The sequence below is a fragment of the Bufo bufo genome, chromosome 6, assembly GCF_905171765.1.
Source record: "Bufo bufo chromosome 6, aBufBuf1.1, whole genome shotgun sequence".
In the NCBI taxonomy this organism is placed as follows: Eukaryota; Metazoa; Chordata; class Amphibia; order Anura; family Bufonidae; genus Bufo; species Bufo bufo.
Genome location: NC_053394.1, coordinates 435948545 through 435973442, shown reverse-complemented (window position 1 = coordinate 435973442; position 24898 = coordinate 435948545). Strand labels below are relative to the sequence as shown.

General features: G+C 48.2%; 1 protein-coding gene and 1 non-coding gene across 5 annotated transcripts; one reads left to right on the top strand and one right to left on the bottom strand.

The window, feature by feature from the left end:
* Window positions 1-923: 923 nt before the first annotated feature.
* NOL11 (nucleolar protein 11) lies at window positions 924-11964 on the top strand. Of its 4 annotated transcripts, none has more exons than XM_040437431.1 (19): window positions 924-1126; window positions 1560-1673; window positions 1757-1813; window positions 2301-2449; window positions 2777-2834; window positions 2909-3050; window positions 3129-3302; window positions 3464-3540; window positions 3804-3927; window positions 5495-5577; window positions 5719-5790; window positions 5881-6065; window positions 6427-6552; window positions 7001-7231; window positions 7437-7515; window positions 7590-7682; window positions 8033-8140; window positions 11423-11560; window positions 11735-11964. In XM_040437431.1, exons 1-18 carry the CDS (start codon window positions 956-958, stop codon window positions 11537-11539), a joined length of 2160 nt encoding a protein of 719 aa, XP_040293365.1. In that variant the 5' UTR covers window positions 924-955; the 3' UTR covers window positions 11540-11560; window positions 11735-11964. The 4 variants fall into 4 exon arrangements, with proteins under 4 accessions (XP_040293365.1, XP_040293364.1, XP_040293363.1 ...); XM_040437430.1 differs by having other exon boundaries at window positions 11699-11964; XM_040437429.1 differs by having other exon boundaries at window positions 11423-11577; window positions 11608-11964.
* A 2717-nt stretch (window positions 11965-14681) lies between these two features.
* TRNAS-AGA lies at window positions 14682-14763 on the bottom strand. Its single transcript has one exon. It is a non-coding gene; the product is annotated as a tRNA-Ser (tRNA).
* Window positions 14764-24898: the final 10135 nt, after the last annotated feature.

Genomic DNA, 24898 nt, shown 5'->3' with positions numbered 1-24898 from the left:
GTGTTGGAGAGATGCTCGGGTAAGCTTGATATGGCCAACAGCATATACAAGCGCTCTCCCCATATAAGTGAATGGGAGCGCACCGCGCTTGTGCAGCCACCGCTCCCATTACTTTCTATGGGGCCAATGGAAATAGCTGAGCCAGCGCTTGGCTGTATTCGGCGGCCCCATAGAAATGAATGGTGGGCGGCCGCTCCGTTCTCGGTGTAGGTAAGACCTGCACCCATGAGACAATGGGGGCCTATCCTAGCGATGTGCCCCATTGTCTGTGATGGGAAAACCCCTTTATTCCACTTCTCAGCTTACTTTACGCCCATATTTGGCACATTTAAGCCACACCCACTTATCTTAAACACACCCCTTTTTTTCTAGACACTTCACAACTATCTCGTGAGGCGCAAAACATAAAAAAAGACAATAAAATACGCCGCTAGGCACAGTTAGAAAGTGAAGAGGAGGGGGCGCTATGGACACTAATGATCCAGTCATTAAATCAAATTGCATTTAATGCACCACAGCAACCAATCAGATTCCTGCTAGGCTCCACAGCAACCAATCAGACTCCTGCTAGGCTCCACAGCAACCAATCAGACTCCTGCTAGGCTCCACAGCAACCAATCAGACTCCTGCTAATTCCCATAACTACCGATTTCCAGTCTTCGATATTTCATGAGGTTTCATTGGCCTCATAACAACCAATCAGATCACAGCTCTCATTTTTTCAGACGCCATCTGGAGGAAACTAAAAGCGGCCTCATAATTGGTCGCTTTCTCACTGTGTCCTCCTATTCCCGTAGTAGCTGAGGTATAGAAGGGCAGTAAACGGTCACCTGTGGGGCGGCTGACTGCTCCTTCTCCGGCCACCAGGGGCCGCTGTTCCGCCGCTCTCTATGACAGCCGCCCGGCCGGACGTAGTTCACCAGGTGGTGACGTCACTGTCGTGCAGCCTGCCAAGATGGCGGCGTTGTGTGAGGAGTTCACGTTGTGCGGGCTTCTCTCCGAAGCTGACGGGAGGCGGCGGCGGCAGCAGCAGCAGCAGGAGGACGGGCTGCAAGGAGTGGAGGAAGCCGGGGAGCCGGACACGGTCCTTGTGACGGACAGCGGCAGGACGGTGACTTTATATAAGGTAATCCCGGTGCCGGGACCCACGTGTGTGAATGAGGAGCCGGCGAGCCGTGCGGCAACTGCTGGAGGGTCAGGGTCTGGTAGTGGGGCCCCTAAGTGTCTCATTATGGGGTCCCTTTTGCTGGTCTGTTTATGGGGAGGGGGTCTCTCTGTTGCTGGTCTGGTTTTGGGGGGGGGCCCTGTCGCCGGTCTGGTTTTTGGGGGGCTCTGTCGCCGGTCTGGTTTTGGGGGGGCCCTGTCGCCGGTCTGGTTTTGGGGGGGGCCCTGTCGCAGGTCTGGTTTTGGGGGGGCTCTGTCGCCGGTCTGGTTTTGGGGGGGCTCTGTCGCCGGTCTGGTTGCAGGGTAATTTTCTGATGTGCGTTGTAACTGGGGTCTCGGCTGCGTTCTGGTGGGGGTCATCCTGTAAGGTGTAACCCCTTTCTTTCTTTCTCCAGGTGTCGGACCAGAGGCCGCTCGGCAGTTGGGCGGTCAGACAAGGTCAGCGCATCACGTGCCCTGCGGTTTACAATCACAGCACCGGGGAGTATGTGGTCGTCCACGATGAGAAGGTAAATGTCGCCGTTACGGTGGTGGGCTCTGTACCCCGGGGTCAGGTTTTTCACATGAAGCTTATCAACGTCTCTGTTCTCAGGTCCTCAGAGTGTGGAAGGACGAGGACATCAGCTTCGATAAAGCGTTCAAAGCCACGGTACGTCCTTATATCGGGGGCATGTGATGGGCGCACTCAGGGTACGGGATCACACATAAAACTCTTCCTTACTGGATATGTCTCGTAGCTGGGTGTTTGTTACAGTTGTATCCTGTGTCTTCTGAGGACTGATACATTGTGACAGAATCTCAACTGTCAGATATATTCGGTCAGGATTTGCATTGGAATCGGCGTGTAAAATGTCGCCAATCTGCTGCCATTTATACAATGCAGATTTTTACAGAATCGGGGCAGAATCGGCACCTGAAATTCCTACAGAATTGGGTACAAAAAAAGTGTAAAAAAAAACCCACAGTGGGACTTTCTGCCGCAGCTTAGCTCCTGTGTGAGCATACCCTTAGAGCGCACGTCTGAGGTGCACAGCTCAGGACGGAGCGGTCCCAGCAGTCGGACCCCCCCCCCCCACTAGTCTCAGGTCCCAGCGGTCAGTCCACTCCCCCCATTAATGGTGTTTCTCTCTCTGCAGCTCTCCGCTGACGTCTGTCGGGTTCACAGCCTCCCAGACTCCGAGCCGCTCGTCTTATTTCGCGGAGGGGCGCTCCGATATTTGGACGCTTTGCTTGCGGATCCGCAGCAGGAAATTGAGACGGTTGTAACGGAAGATGAGAAGATCATGTGGGTGACGTCCTGAGTATTTGGGGGCACAGAACATAACGGGGTTACCTGGATGGACAGTCTCTTCCCCATATGTGTTATTGGGGAGGGGAGTGGTCAGCAGCAATGTAGTAATAACACAGGTGACAAGTTGTAGGCTGCCAGGGAATGCTGGGTGTTGTAGTGACACAGCTGGATTTAGGTCAAGAAGGTAGGGAATGTGGGTTGTAGAGACACAACAATTGGCAGGCTGCAAGGGAATGCTGAGAGTTGTAGTGAAGCTTCAGTTGGCAGTCTGCCAGGGAATGCTGGGAGTTGTAGTGACCCTTTTCCCCTCTCTCCCTGTAGCTGGTCGCAGGTGTTGGTGGATGGCGGGCAGCCTGTTTTCATTTTCATCACGGAGAAGGTGAGTCACAAGTCTTGGGGTTGTGCCCGAGATCTGGGGAGCATTTCCTGATGCAGTTTTGCCGCTCTCTGCAGCGTCCGGATTGGTTTGTGTACACGTGGCGTCCTGCGTTCAGCGCGAGTCAGAGGTGGAGGCTGCTGCCGGCCGCAGACGGCTCTACCGTGCAGGACTTTTCAGCAATGGTGAAGAATAAAATGGTGTTTCTGGCGATATTGTGTAAGTAAAGGGGTTAGGATCAGGCACACGTGCGGGGGCTTTATGTCAATTATTAACCTCATCATTGCCATCCTCCAGACTCCAGCGGACACGTGCACCATACTGAGGTTTCCCTCGCACCTTGTGACCAGGAGCTTGAGCTTCTGGTGTCTCCTCTCCTCCAGCTGCCGGAAGCTGCGGACACCGGGGCGCTCATCATTCTCCACGAATCTTACATAGCGACGCTCACATCCTGCACCTCCCAGCAGAAAGGTGAGGACCCCCATAATGTGCAGGCCGCATATGTGTTACTACCGCCAGTGCTGCTGGTGGGGGTTCATGGGGGAACCCCAGAATTTTACTGGATAAGGAGCTTTTTGGGGAATCACGGGGTCCCGGTGTCTACTAATGGCTCACACATCCCATCTTCACAGATCGGCTCTGTATATGGAACACGTCTTTCCAGACCTTACAAGATTCCAAGGAGTTTTCTCAGAAGACCTGTAGACAGGTAATGAGGAGGGCTGGCAGTGGTCACAGGTGGTGGGGGGGAGCGACAGTGGTGACTGGTGATGGGCAGGACCACCACTGGTTATGATGGGTTATGCGGAGGAGGGGCAGCGGCGGCACTGGCTACAGGTAGCACCTGACCAGTGGTCACTCCAGATTGTACTGGAGTCACTGGTCAGGTGCAGATTTAGTGTTGGTCACTATATTCCGGGGGGGTCTTGTGTGCACAGGATCTGTCTGTCATCTTTTGCCCTTTGCTTCCAGCTCTGGAGTCACAATGGAAAGCTGTACATCCCACACGCAAACTCCCTGCTGGTGCTGCGGTACACCTGTGAGCCGTCCTGCCTGGCGTCTGCACTCGGGAAAGGCAGAGCGACTCAGAAACCAGGTAATTCCGGAGCAGAGGCCGCTCTGCAATCTCTCTGAGCCTGAGGCTGCACTACTGACACGTACTAATGACATCATGCCGCCTTGTGCAGTATAGTGGGGCAGGTTTACTGCTAGTGTACAGGACATGAGTCACAGGCTCCATATTGGAGATCCTGCACCAGATTTACACCAGAATTCTGCTGTAAGCGTAAGCCGCCCATGAGTTGGTGTAGTTTTATTACAATAATCCGCCACAGAGGCGCATTTAGGCCACGCAGTTTCCCAATAAAGCCACACCTATTTCCTCCAAAGCCACGCCCACTCGTCGGGTTAGGCCGAAAATGTGTATAACAAATGTGATACTGAGCCGCCACGGTGCGTTTTCAGTAGTAAATCTGCCCCAGTGTGTTTCAAGTGCTTAGCATTTTCAAGACATCTGCTAGCTGTCAGTGACGTTTGTAAGATCCAGAAAACTTGTACAAAGCTAGTACTTCACAGCTGAGGGTTTGTCACAGTTGCAGGCAGTCTAGTCCAAGCAGTTTACTGCATAGAGAATTGCCTAGATGGATACATTGTCACAAGCCCTTCAGCTGTGCGCAGGACATGTCTGATGTTCCCTTTTACTGACAACAAGCAGAGATCTTAGAAAGTCGTGGTCTTCCCACCATAACCCATCGCCAGGATTAGTGTCAGATCGGGTGGGTCCCAGTCCGACCGCTGAGACCCCCTAAGAACAGAGGACTGTCCAGGGAACGGAGCTGCGGTCATATATGAGCGCTGCCCCTCCATTCATGTCTATGGGACTGCCAAAGAGGAGCGGTCAGCAGTCCGCCACCGGGCAAGGGGGGAGTGGAGCGGCAGTGCACATGTATGACTGGGGGGGGAGGGCATCAGGTTAGACCTTCACCAATCACAGGCCGTGGCAGCCTCGCATCCTGCAGGTGACCAAGGTGTCACAGTGGACCATGTCATTTTCCTATGATTTTGTATATATCTGGTCAGTGTCTGTTGTATTACATAGTGGGGGTTGTAGTGATGGTCTTCACATCTCCCTGTTACTAGAGATGAGGTATGCTAAATGTTAAGATTTGGGATATCTACACTTTACAGGGGTCTCGGTGCTCTGGCCATGCTTCAAAGAATTCTTCGCCGCAGGGGGTAGTAGTCTGATGTTGGGGGTAGTGAACCCCTGCTAGTCATAGTACAGACAGGGGAGGGGGATGTGTTTCTGGATATCTCTGAGGGCTGGTTCGCACGAACATAAGGGCTCCGTGACCGTGCTGTGGACCGCAAATTGCTAGGGGAAGCCGTTCCAGCCGAGGGGTTTTTCACTTCCGTGGTTTGACCGTGGAATCCGAGGGGTTAAATGTCGATTGCAGACTTAAGCCCCAAGTGTCTGCTGTGACGCTCACTCTGGGGCGGACAACATCCGCCATACACATCAAGGGTTAATTGCTGGAGACTGGATCAAGGAAAATGTGTGTTTTGTTTTTATGTAAAACGTGTCTCCCAAGGAGCGCTCCCCTCGGGCGCCGTGGTCTGGTTGTGTTCACACCTGCAGTATGTAACATCTGCATCTCTCTCAGCCCCAGAAGCCGTGTCTATAGTGAATTGGGAAGCGCTGACTGGAAAAGCCGAACAGCCCGTACTGGCCGCAACCAGGAGAACGGTAAGTTCATAGATTCCTGCCGCCGCGATGCACGGCTGCCCCGGCTTCGGGTTGTCTGGGAGTATATGAAATTAAAGGCGTCCCGCCGGGCCCGCAGCTGTGACACTTGTAATGTGTGGGGTTTATTGTTGTGTTTTTCAGCCTAGAAAACAGAAGCCTCAGAGCAGCGGTGCGGAGACGAGTTCATATTTGACGGTCCTTTCGGATATCCAGGTAGGAGCCGTGTTCTGGGTGCACCCCTTCCTCCCACGTGCAGGTGGTATGACCCATGTAGCACACGTCGATCACCTCTCTGCTTTTCAGGCAGCTCCAGAAAGCCAGATCCCCTCCCTGGTGCAGCGGGTGTTTGTGACCACAGAGCTGGCGCATTTCCAGATTGCCATCAGCAGCGTAACCCAGGGACTGGTGACCCGCTGCCAGAAGCAGCCCAGGTTCTACCCGCAGAGCTCCATCATCACACTCATCGAGTCCGGCGTGTTATCCTACAGGTACAGAGCACCTGGCGTCACTGCATTGCACCTTTGTTATACTCCAGTCACCTCCAGAGCTGCTTTTTGGAATCTGTCAGCCACAAGTTAGTAGATTTCTCAAGATCCTCTGCCTTCTGCTGTGTAGGCAATCGGATCGTGAAGTCAACGCCTTCTCTGGAAATGCCCCAATGCAGAGGATGCTCATTACGGGAAATGCGAGGTCCTGCAGCCCGAGCTAGGAAGTAGCTGAATTATAAATGCAGCTCTGGTGGTGACTGGAGTTTTTATTTCTGAGGCAGCTGAGGATATGTCCTAGATAAGGAGGGCATTTGAATTGGGAATCTCTTGAGCGTTCATCATGGTATGGTTTGTATCGCAGCGCGTGCCCGGACCTGATGACCCTGTGCCTGGAGAAGCAGGACGTGCAGGCGTTGAACTTGTGCTTGAAGCACTATGTAGACATCCCTGAAGGTGTCCTCTGCTCCTGTTTAAAGGCGTTCCTCAGGTGAGTGCTGCATTGTTTGCTGTCAGTCCTGACCTGGTCCTGCTCACGCAGCGGAGGGTTTGTTACAATAGATCAGTTTTGACAATTCCAGATTGGATTCCAGATTGATCGCTCTTGCCTGCACTGAAGCATTGTAACAAGCCCTCAGCTCAGTGAACTAGGTTATCATGCCGTTTCAGCATCTAGATTTAAAGGGCTCATCACTGTCGCTTGTATCCACCGAATATGGAGGCGACTGAGAGCTTGGCTCTACTGATAATCCCTGCCAACCGTAGACTGGATGCCAGCCTCTGTCTGGTTGGGGTTTGTGGGGCTCCCCTTCTCGAGATAGGTGCCAGTGTTGTCTGTGGTAGAAAAATGCTCCTATTCATTGCCAGCAAGCAGAGATCCTGAAAATGACCATTCCTTGCTATTAACTTTGTGCTGGGCGATGTGTTTGATCCTTCAGTGTCAGTGAAGAAATCCTCAGTAAAGCGATAATCAACACCAAATCTGCAGCCTCTTACATCCAAGAGGGCCCCGCGGCGGAGGAGGCGATGGAGGCCGAGCCTGTGGTGCAGAACGGCTTCAGCTCCCCCATTGCGGAGGAGGATAGCAGTGACGTCCAGCATCTGGACAAGAGCATCCCCAGAGCCGAGACGCTGGGCTCCCCGGTCAGCTTAAGGCGCGCTGTCCTTCTGTATCCTGTCTTCTGAAGAACCATCAGCATGCTGCTGTTGATGGATCTAGTTTTAATGTCACGACACCATAAAGCACTTGTATTAGCAAGGATTGTATGAACTTCAGGTAGGGTCTCCAGGCAGCAGCTTGGTGATGGTCTCCAGTGGTTTCTACCTTACATGTATGATCTGTGATCTGCTGATTTCCTTAATAGCTGTGCTCAGAAATTCAGTTCTCACCTCCCTGTTCAGCGAGAACTTCCTCCTGCCTCATCTGAAGGACCTCACGTCTGAACAAGTGGTTGTAGGTATCCCTGAGCATCGGCCTGGTCTTCTGCTGCTCTCGCCCTGTAGTAACCAGTCTCCGTTCCTCTCCAGCTCCTCCTGGGATATCTCCATTACCTGTACAAGAAATGCAGCGAGAGCATCACACTGGACCTCCCGGGAGAGGAACGCCTGTCAATCACCCAGGTAGTCATCACCATAGTAAAGATCCTGTAATCCACCATCAGTGGGACCTGATATTCTGGATTGTGGGACCAAGGACGGTAACCCCAGAATCGCAGGTCCCTCATTCTGCTTCATCTTCTGGTGAGATTCCACCTTACAGTGCAGTGTGTGCTGGATTATCAGACACCAGACTAAAGGACCTACGGATAGATGGTTGCTTACTGGTCTTTGTAGTCCCCGTGATGGGATTCATGTGGAGAGATTCCATTTTGCGGAACTGTGCAGAATTATATCCATGGCCGTGCCCATATGGTTTCGCTGTTCCAGGCTGGTATCACTGGCTGGTGACCTCTCCCCCACTCTCTTCTCAGGTCGTAGACTGGATGAATCTGATCCTTGATGCCAATTTCACTGTCTTGGTTCTGCTGCCCAAAGCTAAACCTCTGCTCCGCACCCTGCAGAAGTTCGTGAGATCTCAGGTTAGTGTAATATCCCTAAAAGTAACCCAAGGCCCCAGCTGTGAACTTATAACAGTGCGGGGTGTCTTGAGGTATTCAATATTTGGGGGGGTGGGAATTCTACAGTCATCCTCTCCCCTGAAATGGCTGATAACAGGGGGCAATAGACTGTATTCTCCTGTCCTACAGTCATCCTCTCCCCTGAAATGTCTGATAACAGGGGGCAATAGACTGTATTCTCCTGTCCTACAGTCATCCTCCCCCCTGAAATGGCTGATAACAGGGGGCAGTAGACTGTATTCTCCTGTCCTACAGTCATCCTCTCCCCTGAAATGGCTGATAACAGGGGGCAGTAGACTGTATTCTCCTGTCCTACAGTCATCCTTTCCCCTGAAATGGCTGATAACAGGGGGCAATAGACTGTATTCTCCTGTCCTACAGTCATCCTCTCCCCTGAAATGGCTGATAACAGGAGGAGGCAATAGACTGTATTCTCCTGTCCTACAGTCATCCTTTCCCCTGAAATGGCTGATAACAGGGAGCAATAGACTGTATTCTCCTGTCCTACAGTCATCCTTTCCCCTGAAATGGCTGATAACAGGGGGCAATAGACTGTATTTCTCCTGTCCTACAGTCATCCTCTCCCCTGAAATGGCTGATAACAGGGGGCAGTAGACTGTATTCTCCTGTCCTACAGTCATCCTTTCCCCTGAAATGGCTGATAACAGGGAGCAATAGACTGTATTCTCCTGTCCTACAGTCATCCTCTCCCCTGAAATGGCTGATAACAGGGGGCAATAGACTGTATTCTCCTGTCCTACAGTCATCCTCTCCCCTGAAATGGCTGATAACAGCGAGCAATAGACTGTATTCTCCTGTCCTACAGTCATCCTCTCCCCTGAAATGGCTGATAACAGGGGGCAATACACTGTATTCTCCTATCCTACAGTCATCCTCTCCCCTGAAATGTCTGATAACAGGGGGCAGTAGACTGTATTCTCCTGTCCTACAGTCATCCTCTCCCCTGAAATGGCTGATAACAGGGAGCAATAGACTGTATTCTCCTGTCCTACAGTCATCCTCTCCCCTGAAATGGCTGATAACAGGGGCAATAGATTGTATTCTCCTGTCCTACAGTCATCCTCTCTTCTGAAATGGCTGATAACAGGGGGCAATAGACTGTATTCTCCTGTCCTACAGTCATCCTCTCCCCTGAAGTGGTTAATAGAGTACAAGTGATTGTATTCTCCTGTCCTACAGTCATCCTCTCCCCTGAAATGGCTGATAACAGGGGGCTATAGACTGTATTCTCCTGTCCTACAGTCATCCTCTCCCTGAAATGGCTGATAACAGGGGGCAATAGACTGTATTCTCCTGTCCTACAGTCATCCTCTCCCCTGAAATGGCTGATAACAGGGGGCAATAGACTGTATTCTCCTGTCCTACAGTCATCCTCTCCCTGAAATGGCTGATAACAGGGGGCAATAGACTGTATTCTCCTGTCCTACAGTCATCCTCTCCCCTGAAATGGCTGATAACAGGGGGCAATACACTGTATTCTCCTATCCTACAGTCATCCTCTCCCCTGAAATGTCTGATAACAGGGGGCAGTAGACTGTATTCTCCTGTCCTACAGTCATCCTCTCCCCTGAAATGGCTGATAACAGGGAGCAATAGACTGTATTCTCCTGTCCTACAGTCATCCTCTCCCCTGAAATGGCTGATAACAGGGGCAATAGATTGTATTCTCCTGTCCTACAGTCATCCTCTCTTCTGAAATGGCTGATAACAGGGGGCAATAGACTGTATTCTCCTGTCCTACAGTCATCCTCTCCCCTGAAGTGGTTAATAGAGTACAAGTGATTGTATTCTCCTGTCCTACAGTCATCCTCTCCCCTGAAATGGCTGATAACAGGGGGCTATAGACTGTATTCTCCTGTCCTACAGTCATCCTCTCCCTGAAATGGCTGATAACAGGGGGCAATAGACTGTATTCTCCTGTCCTACAGTCATCCTCTCCCCTGAAATGGCTGATAACAGGGGGCAATAGACTGTATTCTCCTGTCCTACAGTCATCCTCTCCCTGAAATGGCTGATAACAGGGGGCAATAGACTGTATTCTCCTGTCCTACAGTCATCCTCTCCCCTGAAATGGCTGATAACAGGGGACAATATACTGTATTCTCCTGTCCTACAGTCATCCTCTCCTCTGAAATGGCTGATAACAGGGAGCAATAGACTGTATTCTCCTGTCCTACAGTCATCCTCTCCCTGAAATGGCTGATAACAGGGGGCAATAGACTGTATTCTCCTGTCCTACAGTCATCCTCTCCTCTGAAATGGCTGATAACAGGGAACAATAGACTGTATTCTCCTGTCCTACAGTCATCCTCTCCCTGAAATGGCTGATAACAAGGGGCAATATATTGTATTCTCCTGTCCTACAGTCATCCTCTCCCCTGAAATGGCTGATAACAGGGGGCAATAGACTGTATTCTCCTGTCCTACAGTCATCCTCTCCCCTGAAATGGCGGATAACAGGGAGCAATAGACTGTATTCTCCTGTCCTACAGTCATCCTCTCCCCTGAAATGGCTGATAACAGGGGGCAATAGACTGTATTCTCCTGTCCTACAGTCATCCTCTCCCCTGAAATGGCTGATAACAGGGGGGCAGTAGACTGTATTCTCCTGTCCTACAGTCATCCTCTCCCCTGAAATAGCTGATAACAGGGAGCAATAGACTGTATTCTCCTGTCCTACAGTCATCCTCTCCCCTGAAATGGCTGATAACAGGGGGCAGTAGACTGTATTCTCTCTTACGGCAGAGCCGGGGTTCGGTAACGTCCGCTGCCTCATTTCCAATCGTCTCTTGGAGCACAATAAGTTTTCTGTTATTACTTTTCACACAACTGAAGGTTTGTTACAGGGTATCTGTGAATTTCACGAATCTCTCGTCCTGGCCTCCAGCTCCTTTCTTCGCTGATACATTGTAACAAGCTGCTCTGCTATTGGTTGTCTCGCTTTCAGACATCATTTTGGTGTAACATGGTGCTAAGTCCTCGCCCCAAGCAGCTCAGCTCCACCTCCTATGGTTGTTGGAGACCCTAGAAGCCCCAGTCTGCAGCACTTTTGAGACAGATTTCGGGGCAGACATGTCAGTAAACCTGGGCTGAAATCTCTGGAAATTGTGCAGTTTACTTCTATGGGGCGGGGTCACCTGGACTATTGTCACGTGACCACTGCACCCTATAGGAATACATTGAGAAGCGACTGACTCCCAATATTTTTATTTTTTTCCCCAGATGAAATTTTTCTCAGAGTTAAACAAGATAGAAGGAAGTTTATCCGAATTACAGAAGTTAAAGCGGTCGTCGCGGGGCTGCGGGCGCTACTCCATCGAGGTCCTTGAGCTCTACTGATGGAAGGAAGTGGCGGCTGCGGCGGCCCCTGCCGGGAGGAGGACGGCTGCGGCGGCCCCTGCCGGGAGGAGGACGGTGACGGCTGAGGCGGCCCCTGCCGGGAGGAGGACGGTGACGGCTGAGGCGGCCCCTGCCGGGAGGAGGACTGTGACGGCTGAGGCGGCCCCTGCCGGGAGGAGGACTGTGACGGCTGAGGCGGCCCCTGCCGGGAGGAGGACGGTGGCGGCTGCGGCGGCCCCTGCCGGGAGGAGGACGGTGGCCCCTGCCGGGAGGAGGACACTTGTGCTGATGGTGGCTTCGGCCTCTCCCAGGGGGCAGACTGACAGCAGCTGTGACCACCTCTGCCGAGGGGTGGGCCTATGGGAGGGGGGGGGGGGGGGGGGGCTAGGCTATGGACACTTTTGACTGTTTAAATAAATAATGATTTCCTAATGTCCTGTCTGGTCATTTTTCTTCTCTTGGAGTGAAGCTTTACCTATCAGATTAGTCCAGCCGCTGACACATTGTGACGAGGTTCATCCCTAGCAGGGTAGGGGATGTGCACCTTAGGGGTGGGAAGGAGTAGACCTTGGAGGAGAAGCATAGTTCCCTCATCCTGGCTTCGTAACTCCTCGACTGCACTCCTGGGATGTAAGCTTCCGCTTTGACGCTGCTGCAGTCAATTGCTGGCCTCAGCGGCGACCTGCTCCCCTTGTGTCCTGTGACCATTTGATATCAAGCAATGCAATGGATCACTGCTGAGGCCAGCAATTGACTGCAGTGGACTCAAAACGGCAGTTTATATCCCAGGAGAGATGGACGGGGATCGGGTTGGTGCGCTTCTCCTCCCAGAGCGGTTAGCCGGAGGTGCACACTCCCTTTAAGGCCGGGCGGTCATGGCCCGAGCCTCGCCACTTGGGAGCACTTCATAAACGCCGCTGGTGACAAATTCTATCGGTGCAGCCACTGAACGGAAAGAGCAGTGTAAAGGGCCGGTCTGTTATAAATCTCAGGCGTGGTGACGGGACTGGGGTCATGTGACCTGGGGGTTGTGGCACACTGCCATCTGATGGGGCGTGGTGCCTGAGGTCGCCCGGTGTCCCCAGCCGCTTCCTCAGTGTGACTTCCCTTCTCTTCTGTGCTCTGTCCATACTGAGGCCCTTCATGAGTAAAATGACAGACCTGCAGTGAAGACTGACACACAGTTAAAGGGGTTTGCTGGGGGTAGGTCATCAGCCTCCCTACTGGTGGGGTTTGAATCCCAGCCCCCTGCGGCCTCCTTATTGTACATGAAGCACAGCGCCATCCATTGTGTAGTGGCTGTGACTGGAAGTGCAGCTTTTCCTATTCACGAAGTCTGTGACTGAGCAGACTGCAGCGCTGGCCCGGGCACCCCGGACCCTCAACTCACTAGTACCATTGACCTGGCCGCAGGCAGGAGACCCCCTTATCAACAGTCGACGTGGGGTTAAATATTGGGGAACACGACAGCTGGACAGTGGCAGGCGGCGGCCCCCTCCTGGGAGCGGCATCTGTGCTGAATCTATGCCCAGCTGTGGGGTAGTGTGGCCTGAGGGGAGCAGATGTGCAGGGGGGAGTGGCCTGAGGGGAGCAGATGTGCAGGGGGGAGTGGCCTGAGGGGAGCAGATGTGCAGGGGGGAGTGGCCTGATGGGAGCAGATGTGCAGGGGGGAGCGGCCTAAGGGGAGCAGATGTGCAGAGGGGAGCAGATGTGCAAGGGGAGCAGATGTGTAGGGGGGAGCGGCCTAAGGGGAGCAGATGTGTAGGGGGGAGCGGCCTGAGGGGAGCAGATGTGCAGGGGGGAGCGGCCTAAGGGGAGCAGATGTGTAGGGGGGAGCGGCCTAAGGGGAGCAGATGTGTAGGGGGGAGCGGCCTGAGGGGAGCAGATGTGCAGAGGGGAGCAGATGTGCAGGGGGGAGCGGCCTAAGGGGAGCAGATGTGTAGGGGGGAGCGGCCTGAGGGGAGCAGATGTGTAGGGGGGAGCGGCCTGAGGGGAGCAGATGTGTAGGGGGGAGCGGCCTGAGGGGAGCAGATGTGCAGGGGGGAGGGGCCTGAGGGGAGCAGATGTGCAGGGGGGAGCAGATGTGCAGGGGGGAGCGGCCTGAGGGGAGCAAATGTGCAGGGGGAGCGGCCTGAGGGGAGCAGATGTGCAGGGGGGAGCGGCCTGAGGGGAGCAAATGTGCAGGGGGGAGCGGCCTGAGGGGAGCAAATGTGCAGGGGGGAGCGGCCTGAGGGCAGATGTGCAGAGGGGAGCAGGTGATGGGGGAGTGGCCTGAGAGGAGCAGGTGATGGGGGAGTGGCCTGAGAGCAGATGTGCAGAGAGGAATGCCCTGAGAGGAGCAGATGATGGGGGAGCGGCCTGAGAGGAGCAGGTGATGGGGGAGCGGCCTGAGAGGAGCAGGTGATGGGGGAGTGGCCTGAGAGGAGCAGGTGATGGGGGAGCGGCCTCAGAGAAGCAGGTGATGGGGGAGTGGCCTGAGAGGAGCAGGTGATGGGGGAGTGGCCTTAGAGGAGCAGGTGATGGGGGAGTGGCCTGAGAGGAGCAGATGATGTGGGAGTGGCCTGACTCCTCCCACATTTCGCTGTGCACTTCATGTGTCTTGTTTGGACTGAGATGCAGTACCAGTGATCACCATGGACAGGAGGAGGCGCTATCTTAGGCGTCCCATGGGTGTGTGTGGTCTGTGGTGACCAGGACTGCACCTACAAAGTGGTGGGATGCTGTGAAAACACTAGTATAATTTCAGCTTCCCCTCCCAGAAGACAACAACCCTCATTATTTGCAGAAATCGCAGAACGGCGCAATCTACACTGCGTCTCCCCGGCGCCCCCTGCAGGAAGAGTCGCTGCTTTCTCCGTGGCCTGAGCATCCAGGCTGCAGTTCTCAGCTCCTGCCGGCAGGTGTCGCGCACGCACCGCTTTCTACTATAACCGAAGACGGTACTTTCTATTCCACGGGAGCGGTACAGTGAGGCGGAGCGGCCATAATACCGGTACAATCAGAAAACACGGAGTAACCCAGGAGTGTGTACCCGGCACGTCAGAGGTTAACCTGGGGTTTATACAGATTATTCTCGTGTTATTATACACAGCGCAGAGGCCGCAGAGAAATACTGGGCAGAAAAAACAGGAAAAAAAATACTCGTAGTCGGCAGGATTCGAACCTGCGCGGGGAAACCCCAATGGATTTCTAGTCCATCGCCTTAACCACTCGGCCACGACTACAGTGCGGCAGCAGAGGAGGATATGAGGGTATAAGCAGCTGCACTGATACTGTACAGGGGTATTATAATGTATGGGGAGTAATATAATGTACAGGGGGTGTTATACTGTATGGGGAGTAATATAATGTACAGGGGGTGTTATACTGTATGGGGAGTAATATAATGTACAGGGAGTGTTATACTGTACAGGGAATGTTATACTGTACAGGGGGTGTTATAGTGTAAGGGGAGTAATATAATGTACAGGGGGTGTTATACTGTATGGGGAGTGTTATAATGTACAGGGGGTATTATAGTGTACATAGAGTGTTATAGTGTACAGGGGGTGTTATACTGTACATAGAGTGTTATAGTGTACAGGGAGTGTTATACTGTACAGGGAATGTTATACTGTACAGGGGGTGTTATAGTGTAAGGGGAGTAATATAATGTACAGGGGGTGTTATACTGTACATAGAGTGTTATAGTGTACAGGGAGTGTTATACTGTACATAGAGTGTTATACTGTACAGGGGGTGTTATACTGTACAGGGGGTGTTATAGTGTAAGGGGAGTAATATAATGTACAGGGGGTGTTATAATGTACAGGGGGTGTTATAGTGTACAGGGGGTGTTATACTGTACATAGAGTGTTATAATGTACAGGGGGTGTTATACTGTACAGGGGGTGTTATAGTGTATGGGGAGTAATATAATGTACAGGGGTATTATAGTGTACAGGGGGTATTATACTGTACATAGTGTTATACTGTACAGGGGGTGTTATAGTGTACATAGTGTTATACTGTACATAGAGTGTTATACTGTACAGGGGGTGTTATACTGTACAGGGGGTGTTATAGTGTAAGGGGAGTAATATAATGTACAGGGGGTGTTATAATGTACAGGGGGTGTTATAGTGTACAGGGGGTGTTATACTGTACATAGAGTGTTATAATGTACAGGGGGTGTTATACTGTACAGGGGGTGTTATAGTGTATGGGGAGTAATATAATGTACAGGGGTATTATAGTGTACAGGGGGTATTATACTGTACATAGTGTTATACTGTACAGGGGGTGTTATACTGTACATAGAGTGTTATACTGTACATAGAGTGTTATACTGTACAGGGGGTGTTATACTGTACATAGAGTGTTATACTGTACAGGGGGTGTTATAGTGTACATAGAGTGTTATACTGTACATAGAGTGTTATACTGTACAGGGGTGTTATAGTGTACAGGGAGTGTTATACTGTACAGGGGGTGTTATAGTGTACAGGGGGTGTTATACTGTACAGGGGGTGTTATACTGTGCAGGGGGTGTTATAGTGTACAGGGGGTGTTATACTGTACAGGGGGTGTTATACTGTACAGGGGGTGTTATAGTGTACAGGGGGTGTTATACTGTACAGGGGGTGTTATACTGTACATAGAGTGTTATACTGTATAGGGGGTGTTATACTGTACATAGAGTGTTATACTGTACAGGGGGTGTTATAGTGTACAGGGGGTGTTATACTGTACAGGGGGTGTTATACTGTACAGGGGGTGTTATACTGTACAGTATAACACTCCCTGTACACTATATACAGTATAACACCCCCTGTACACTATATACAGTATAACACCCCCTGTACAGTATAACACCCCCTGTACAGTATAACACTCCCTGTACACTATATACAGTATAACACCCCCTGTACAGTATAACACCCCCTGTACAGTATAACACTCCCTGTACACTATATACAGTATAACACCCCCTGTACAGTATAACACCCTGTAAAATATAACACCCCCTGCACAGTATAACACCCCCTGTACAGTATAACACTCTATGTACAGTATAACACCCCCTGTACACTATAACACTCTATGTACAGTATAACACTCTATGTACAGTATAACACCCCCTGTACAGTATAACACTATGTACAGTATAACACCCCCTGTACACTATAACACTCTATGTACAGTATAACACTCTATGTACAGTATAACACCCCCTATACAGTATAACACTATGTACAGTATAACACCCCCTGTGCACTATAACACTCTATGTACAGTATAACACTCTATGTACAGTATAACATTCTATGTACACTATAACACCCCCTGTACACTATAACACCCCCTGTGCAGTATAACACTCTATGTACAGTATAATACCCCCTGTACACTATAACACTCTATGTACAGTATAACACCCCCTGTACAGTATAACACCCCCTATACAGTATAACACCCCCTGTAAAGTATAACACTCTATGTACAGTATAACACTCTATGTACAGTATAACACCCCCTATACAGTATAACACTCCCTGTACAGTATAACACCCCCTGTACACTATAACACTCTATGTACAGTATAACACTCTATGTACAGTATAACACTCTATGTACAGTATAACACCCCCTATACAGTATAACACCCCCTGTACAGTATAACACCCCCTGTACACTATAAAACTCTATGTACAGTATAACACCCCCTGTACAGTATAACACCCCCTGTACACTATAAAACTCTATGTACAGTATAACACCCCCTGTACAGTATAACACCCCCTGTAAAGTATAACACTCTATGTGCAGTATAACACTCTATGTACAGTATAACACCCCCTGTACACTATAACACTCTATGTGCAGTATAACACTCTATGTACAGTATAACACCCCCTATACAGTATAACACTATGTACAGTATAACACTCTATGTACAGTATAACACTCTATGTACAGTATAACACTCTATGTACAGTATAACACCCCCTGTACACTATAACACTCTATGTACAGTATAACACCCCCTGTACAGTATAACACTCTATGTACAGTATAACACCCCCTGTACAGTATAACACTCTATGTACACTATAACACCCCCTGTACAGTATAACATTCTATGTACAGTATAACACTCTATGTACACTATAACACTCTATGTACAGTATAACACTCTATGTACAGTATAACACTCTATGTACACTATAACACCCCCTGTACAGTATAACACCCCCTGTACACTATAAAACTCTATGTACACTATAACACCCCCTGTACAGTATAACACTATGTACAGTATAACACCCCCTGTACACTATAACACTCTATGTACAGTATAACACTCCCTGTACAGTATAACACTCTATGTACAGTATAACACTCTATATACACTATAACACCCCCTGTACAGTATAACACCCCCTGTACACTATAACACTCTATGTACAGTATAACACTCTATGTACACTATAACACCCCCTGTACAGTATAACACCCCCTGTACAGTATAAAACTCCCTGTACACTATAACACTCTATGTACACTATAACACCCCCTGTACAGTATAACACTCTATGTACAGTATAACACTATGTACAGTATAACACCCCCTGTACACTATAACACCCCCTGTGCAGTATAACACTCTATGTACAGTATAACACTCCCTGTACAGTATAACACTCTATGTACAGTATAACACTCTATGTACAGTATAACACCCCCTGTACACTATAACACTCTATGTGCAGTATAACACTCTATGTACAGTATAACACCCCCTATACAGTATAACACTATGTACAGTATAACACTCTATGTACAGTATAACACTCTATGTACAGTATAACACCCCCTGTACACTATAACACTCTATGTACAGTATAAAACCCCCTGTACAGTATAACACCCCCTGTACAGTATAACATTCTATGTACAGTATAACACTCTATGTACACTATAACACTCTATGTACAGTATAACACTCTATGTACAGTATAACACTCTATGTACACTATAACACCCCCTGTACAGTATAACACCCCCTGTACACTATAAAACTCTATGTACAGTATAACACCCCCTGTACACTATAACACTCTATGTACAGTATAACACTCTATGTACAGTATAACACTCTATATACACTATAACACCCCCTGTACAGTATAACACCCCCTGTACACTATAACACTCTATGTACAGTATAACACTCTATGTACACTATAACACCCCCTGTACAGTATAACACCCCCTGTACAGTATAAAACTCCCTGTACACTATAACACTCTATGTACACTATAACACCCCCTGTACAGTATAACACTCTATGTACAGTATAACACTATGTACAGTATAACACCCCCTGTACACTATAACACCCCCTGTACACTATAACACCCCCTGTGCAGTATAACACTCTATGTACAGTATAACACTCCCTGTACAGTATAACACTCTATGTACAGTATAACACTCTATGTACAGTATAACACCCCCTGTACAGTATAACACTCTATGTGCAGTATAACACTCTATGTACAGTATAACACCCCCTGTACACTATAACACTCTATGTACACTATAACACCCCCTGTACAGTATAACACCCCCTGTACAGTATAACATTCTATGTACAGTATAACACTCTATGTACACTATAACACTCTATGTACAGTATAACACTCTATGTACAGTATAACACCCCCTGTACAGTATAACACCCCCTGTACACTATAAAACTCTATGTACAGTATAACACCCCCTGTACAGTATAACACTCTATGTACAGTATAACACTCTATGTACAGTATAACACTCTATGTACAGTATAACACCCCCTGTACAGTATAACACCCCCTGTACACTATAAAACTCTATGTACAGTATAACACCCCCTGTACAGTATAACACTCCCTGTACAGTATAACACTCTATGTACAGTATAACACTATGTACACTATAACACCCCCTGTACAGTATAACACCCCCTGTACACTATAACACTCTATGTACAGTATAACACTCTATGTACAGTATAACACCCCCTATACAGTATAACACTATGTACAGTATAACACTCTATGTACAGTATAACACCCCCTGTACAGTATAACACCCCCTGTACACTATAAAACTCTATGTACAGTATAACACCCCCTGTACAGTATAACACTCTATGTACAGTATAACACTCTATGTACAGTATAACACTCCCTGTACAGTATAACACTCTATGTACAGTATAACACTCTATGTACAGTATAACACTCTATGTACAGTATAACACCCCCTATACAGTATAACACTATGTACACTATAACACTCTATGTACACTATAACACCCCCTGTACAGTATAACACTCTATGTACAGTATAACACTATGTACAGTATAACACCCCCTGTACACCATAACACCCCCTGTACAGTATAACACTCCCTGTGCAGTATAACACTATGTACAGTATAACACCCCCTGTACAGTATAACACTATGTACACTATAACACCCCCTGTACACTATAACACTCTATGTACAGTATAACACCCCCTGTACAGTATAACACTCTATGTACAGTATAACACCCCCTGTACAGTATAACACTCTATGTACACTATAACACCCCCTGTACAGTATAACATTCTATGTACAGTATAACACTCTATGTACACTATAACACTCTATGTACAGTATAACACTCCCTGTACAGTATAACACTCTATGTACAGTATAACACCCCCTATACAGTATAACACTCTATGTACAGTATAACACTCCCTGTACAGTATAACACTCTATGTACAGTATAACACTCTATGTACAGTATAACACCCCCTGTACAGTATAACACCCCCTGTACACTATAACACTCTATGTACAGTATAACACTCTATGTACACTATAACACCCCCTGTACAGTATAACACTCCCTGTGCAGTATAACACCCCCTTACACTATAACACCCCCTGTACAGTATAACACCCCCTGTACAGTATAAAACTCCCTGTACACTATAACACTCTATGTACACTATAACACCCCCTGTACAGTATAACACTCTATGTACAGTATAACACTATGTACAGTATAACACCCCCTGTACAGTATAACACCCCCTGTGCAGTATAACACTCTATGTACAGTATAACACTCTATGTACACTATAACACCCCCTGTACACTATAACACCCCCTGTGCAGTATAACACTCTATGTACAGTATAACACTCCCTGTACAGTATAACACTCTATGTACAGTATAACACCCCCTATACAGTATAACACTCTATGTACAGTATAACACTCCCTGTACACTATAACACCCCCTGTACACTATAACACCCCCTATACAGTATAACACTATGTACAGTATAACACCCCCTGTACAGTATAACACCCCCTGTACACTATAACACTCTATGTACACTATAACACCCCCTGTACAGTATAACACCCTATGTACACTATAACACCCCCTATACAGTATAACACTATGTACAGTATAACACCCCCTGTACACTATAACACCCCCTGTACAGTATAACACTCTATGTACAGTATAACACCCCCTGTACACTATAACACCCCCTGTACAGTATAACACCCCCTGTACACTATAACACCCCCTGTACACTATAACACTCTATGTACACTATAACACCCCCTGTACAGTATAACACCCTATGTACACTATAACACCCCCTATACAGTATAACACTATGTACAGTATAACACCCCCTGTACACTATAACACCCCCTGTACAGTATAACACTCTATGTACAGTATAACACTCCCTGTACACTATAACACCCCCTGTACAGTATAACACCCCCTGTACACTATAACACCCCCTGTACAGTATAACACTCTATGTACAGTATAACACTCCCTGTGCAGTATAACACTATGTACAGTATAACACCCCCTGTACATTATAACACTATGTACAGTATAACACCCCCTGTACAGTATAACACTATGTACACTATAACACCCCCTGTGCAGTATAACACTATGTACAGTATAACACCCCCTGTACAGTATAACACTATGTACACTATAACACCCCCTATACATTATAACACCCCCTGTACATTATAACACTATGTACAGTATAACACCCCCTGTAGACTATAACACCCCCTGTACATTATAACACTATGTACACTATAACACTCTATGTACAGTATAACACTCTATGTACAGTATAACACTCTATGTACACTATAACACCCCCTGTACAGTATAACACTATGTACACTATAACACCCCCTGTACATTATAACACTATGTACAGTATAACACCCCCTGTACAGTATAACACTATGTACAGTATAACACCCCCTGTACAGTATAACACTATGTACACTATAACACCCCCTATACATTATAACACTCCCTGTACAGTATAACACTCTATGTACACTATAACACCCCCTGTACATTATAACACTATGTACAGTATAACACCCCCTGTACATTATAACACTATGTACACTATAACACTCTATGTACAGTATAACACTCTATGTACAGTATAACACCCCCTGTACAGTATAACACTGCAGCTGCCCCACGGTCGGTGTTCATGCATTGCAGCCCGCATTTTGCGTGCCACAGCACGACCACGTGGCGCACACATTCATGTGCAGGAGACCTAATTATAATGTTCAGGGAGTATTATAATATATATCACACAGCCTATACATTATATGGGATATTTTGGGGTGTTCTCGGGGCCCCCCCCCCCCCCCCCCCCCCCGATTATTACACCCTGTATACATTATTTAGGCTATTTTGGGGTGTTCTCGGGGTCCCCTCTGATTATTACACTTTGTATACATTATATGGGATATTTTGGGGTGTTCTCGGGCCCCCCCCCCCCCCCCCGATTATTACACCCTGTATACATTATATAGGATATTTTGGGGTGTTCTCAGGTTCCCCCCTGATTATTACACTTTGTATACATTATATAGGATATTTTGGGGTGTTCTTGGGGTCCCCCCGATCATTACACCCTGTATACATTATATAGGATAATTTGGGGTGTTCTCAGGGTCCCCCCTGATTATTACACCCTGTATACATTATATAGGATATTTTGGGGTGTTCTCGGGGGCCCCCCCCCCCCCCCCCGATTATTACACCCTGTATACATTATATAGGATATTTTGGGGTGTTCTCGGGGTCCCCTCTGATTATTACACCCTGTATACATTATATAGGATATTTTGGGGTGTTCTCAGGTTCCCCCCTGATAATTACACCCTGTATATATTATAGGATATTTTGGGGTGTTCTCGGGGTCCCCCCGATCATTACACCCTGTATACATTATATAGGATATTTTGGGGTGTTCTCAGGGTCCCCCCTGATTATTACACCGTGTATACATTATACAGGATATTTTGGGGTGTTCTCGGGGTCCCCCCTGATTATTACACCCTGTATACATTATATAAGATATTTTGGGGTGTTCTCGGGGTCCCCCCGATTATTACACCCTGTATACATTATATAGGATATTTTAGGGTGTTCTCGGGGTCCCCCCTGATTATTACACCCTGTATACATTATACAGGATATTTTCGGATGTTCTCGGGGTCCCTCCTGATTATTACACCCTGTATACATTATATAGGATATTTTGGGGTGTTCTCAGGGTCCCCCCTGATTATTACACCGTGTATACATTATACAGGATATTTTGGGGTGTTCTCGGGGTCCCCCCTGATTATTACACCCTGTATACATTATATATGATATTTTGGGGTGTTCTCGGGGTCCCCCCCGATTATTACACCCTGTATACATTATATAGGATATTTTAGGGTGTTCTCGGGGTCCCCCCCGATTATTACACCCTGTATACATTATATAGGATATTTTGGGGTGTTCTCGGTGTCCCCCCGATCATTACACCCTGTATACATTATATAGGATATTTTGGGGTGTTCTCGGGGTCCCCCCCGATCATTACACCCTGTATACATTATATAGGATATTTTAGGGTGTTCTCGGGGTCCCCCCCGATCATTACACCCTGTATACATTATATAGGATATTTTGGGGTGTTCCCGGGGTTCCCCTGATTATTACACCCTGTATACATTATATAGGATATTTTGGGGTGTTCCCGGGGTTCCCCCGATTATTACACCCTGTATACATTATATAGGATATTTTCGGGTGTTCTCAGGGTCCCCCCCGATTATTACACCCTGTATACATTATACAGGATATTTTCAGGTGTTCTCGGGGTTCCCCCCTATTATTACACCCTGTATACATTAAATAGGATATTTTGGGGTGTTCTCGGGGTTCTTCTGATTATTACACCCTGTATACGTTATATAGGATATTTTCGGGTGTTCTCGGGTTCCCCGATTATTACACCCTGTATACATTATAAAGGATATTTTCGGGTGTTCTCGGGTCCCCCCCGATTATTACACCCTGTATACATTATATAGGATATTTTCGGGTGTTCCCGGGGTCCCCCCCCCCGATTATTACACCCTGTATACATTATATAGGATATTTTGGGGTGTTCTCGGGGTCCCCCCCGATTATTACACCCTGTATACATTATATAGGATATTTTCGGGTGTTCTCGGGGTCCCCCCTGATTATTACACCCTGTATACATTATACGGGATATTTTCGGGTGTTCTCGGGGTCCCCCCCCCCCCGATTATTACACCCTGTATACAATATACAGGATATTTTCGGGTGTTCTCGGGGTCCCCCCTGATTATTACACCCTGTATACATTATACAGGATATTTTCGGGTGTTCTCGGGGTTCCCCCCGATTATTACACCCTGTATACATTATACAGGATATTTTCGGGTGTTCTCGGGGTTCTTCTGATTATTACACCCTTTATACATTATATACGATATTTTCGGGTGTTCTCAGGTTCCCCCCTGATTATTACACCCTGTATACATTATACAGGATATTTTCGGGTGTTCTCGGGGTCCCCCCTGATTATTACACACTGTATACATTATATACGATATTTTCGGGTGTTCTCGGGGTCCCCCCGATTATTACACCCTGTATACATTATACAGGATATTTTCGGGTGTTCTCGGGGTTCCCCCCGATTATTACACCCTGTATACATTATACAGGATATTTTCGGGTGTTCTCGGGGTTCTTCTGATTATTACACCCTTTATACATTATATACGATATTTTCGGGTGTTCTCAGGTTCCCCCCTGATTATTACACCCTGTATACATTATATAGGATATTTTCGGGTGTTCTTGGGGTCCCCCCCGATTATTACACCCTGTATACATTATACAGGATATTTTCGGGTGTTCTGGGGTCCCCCCCGATTA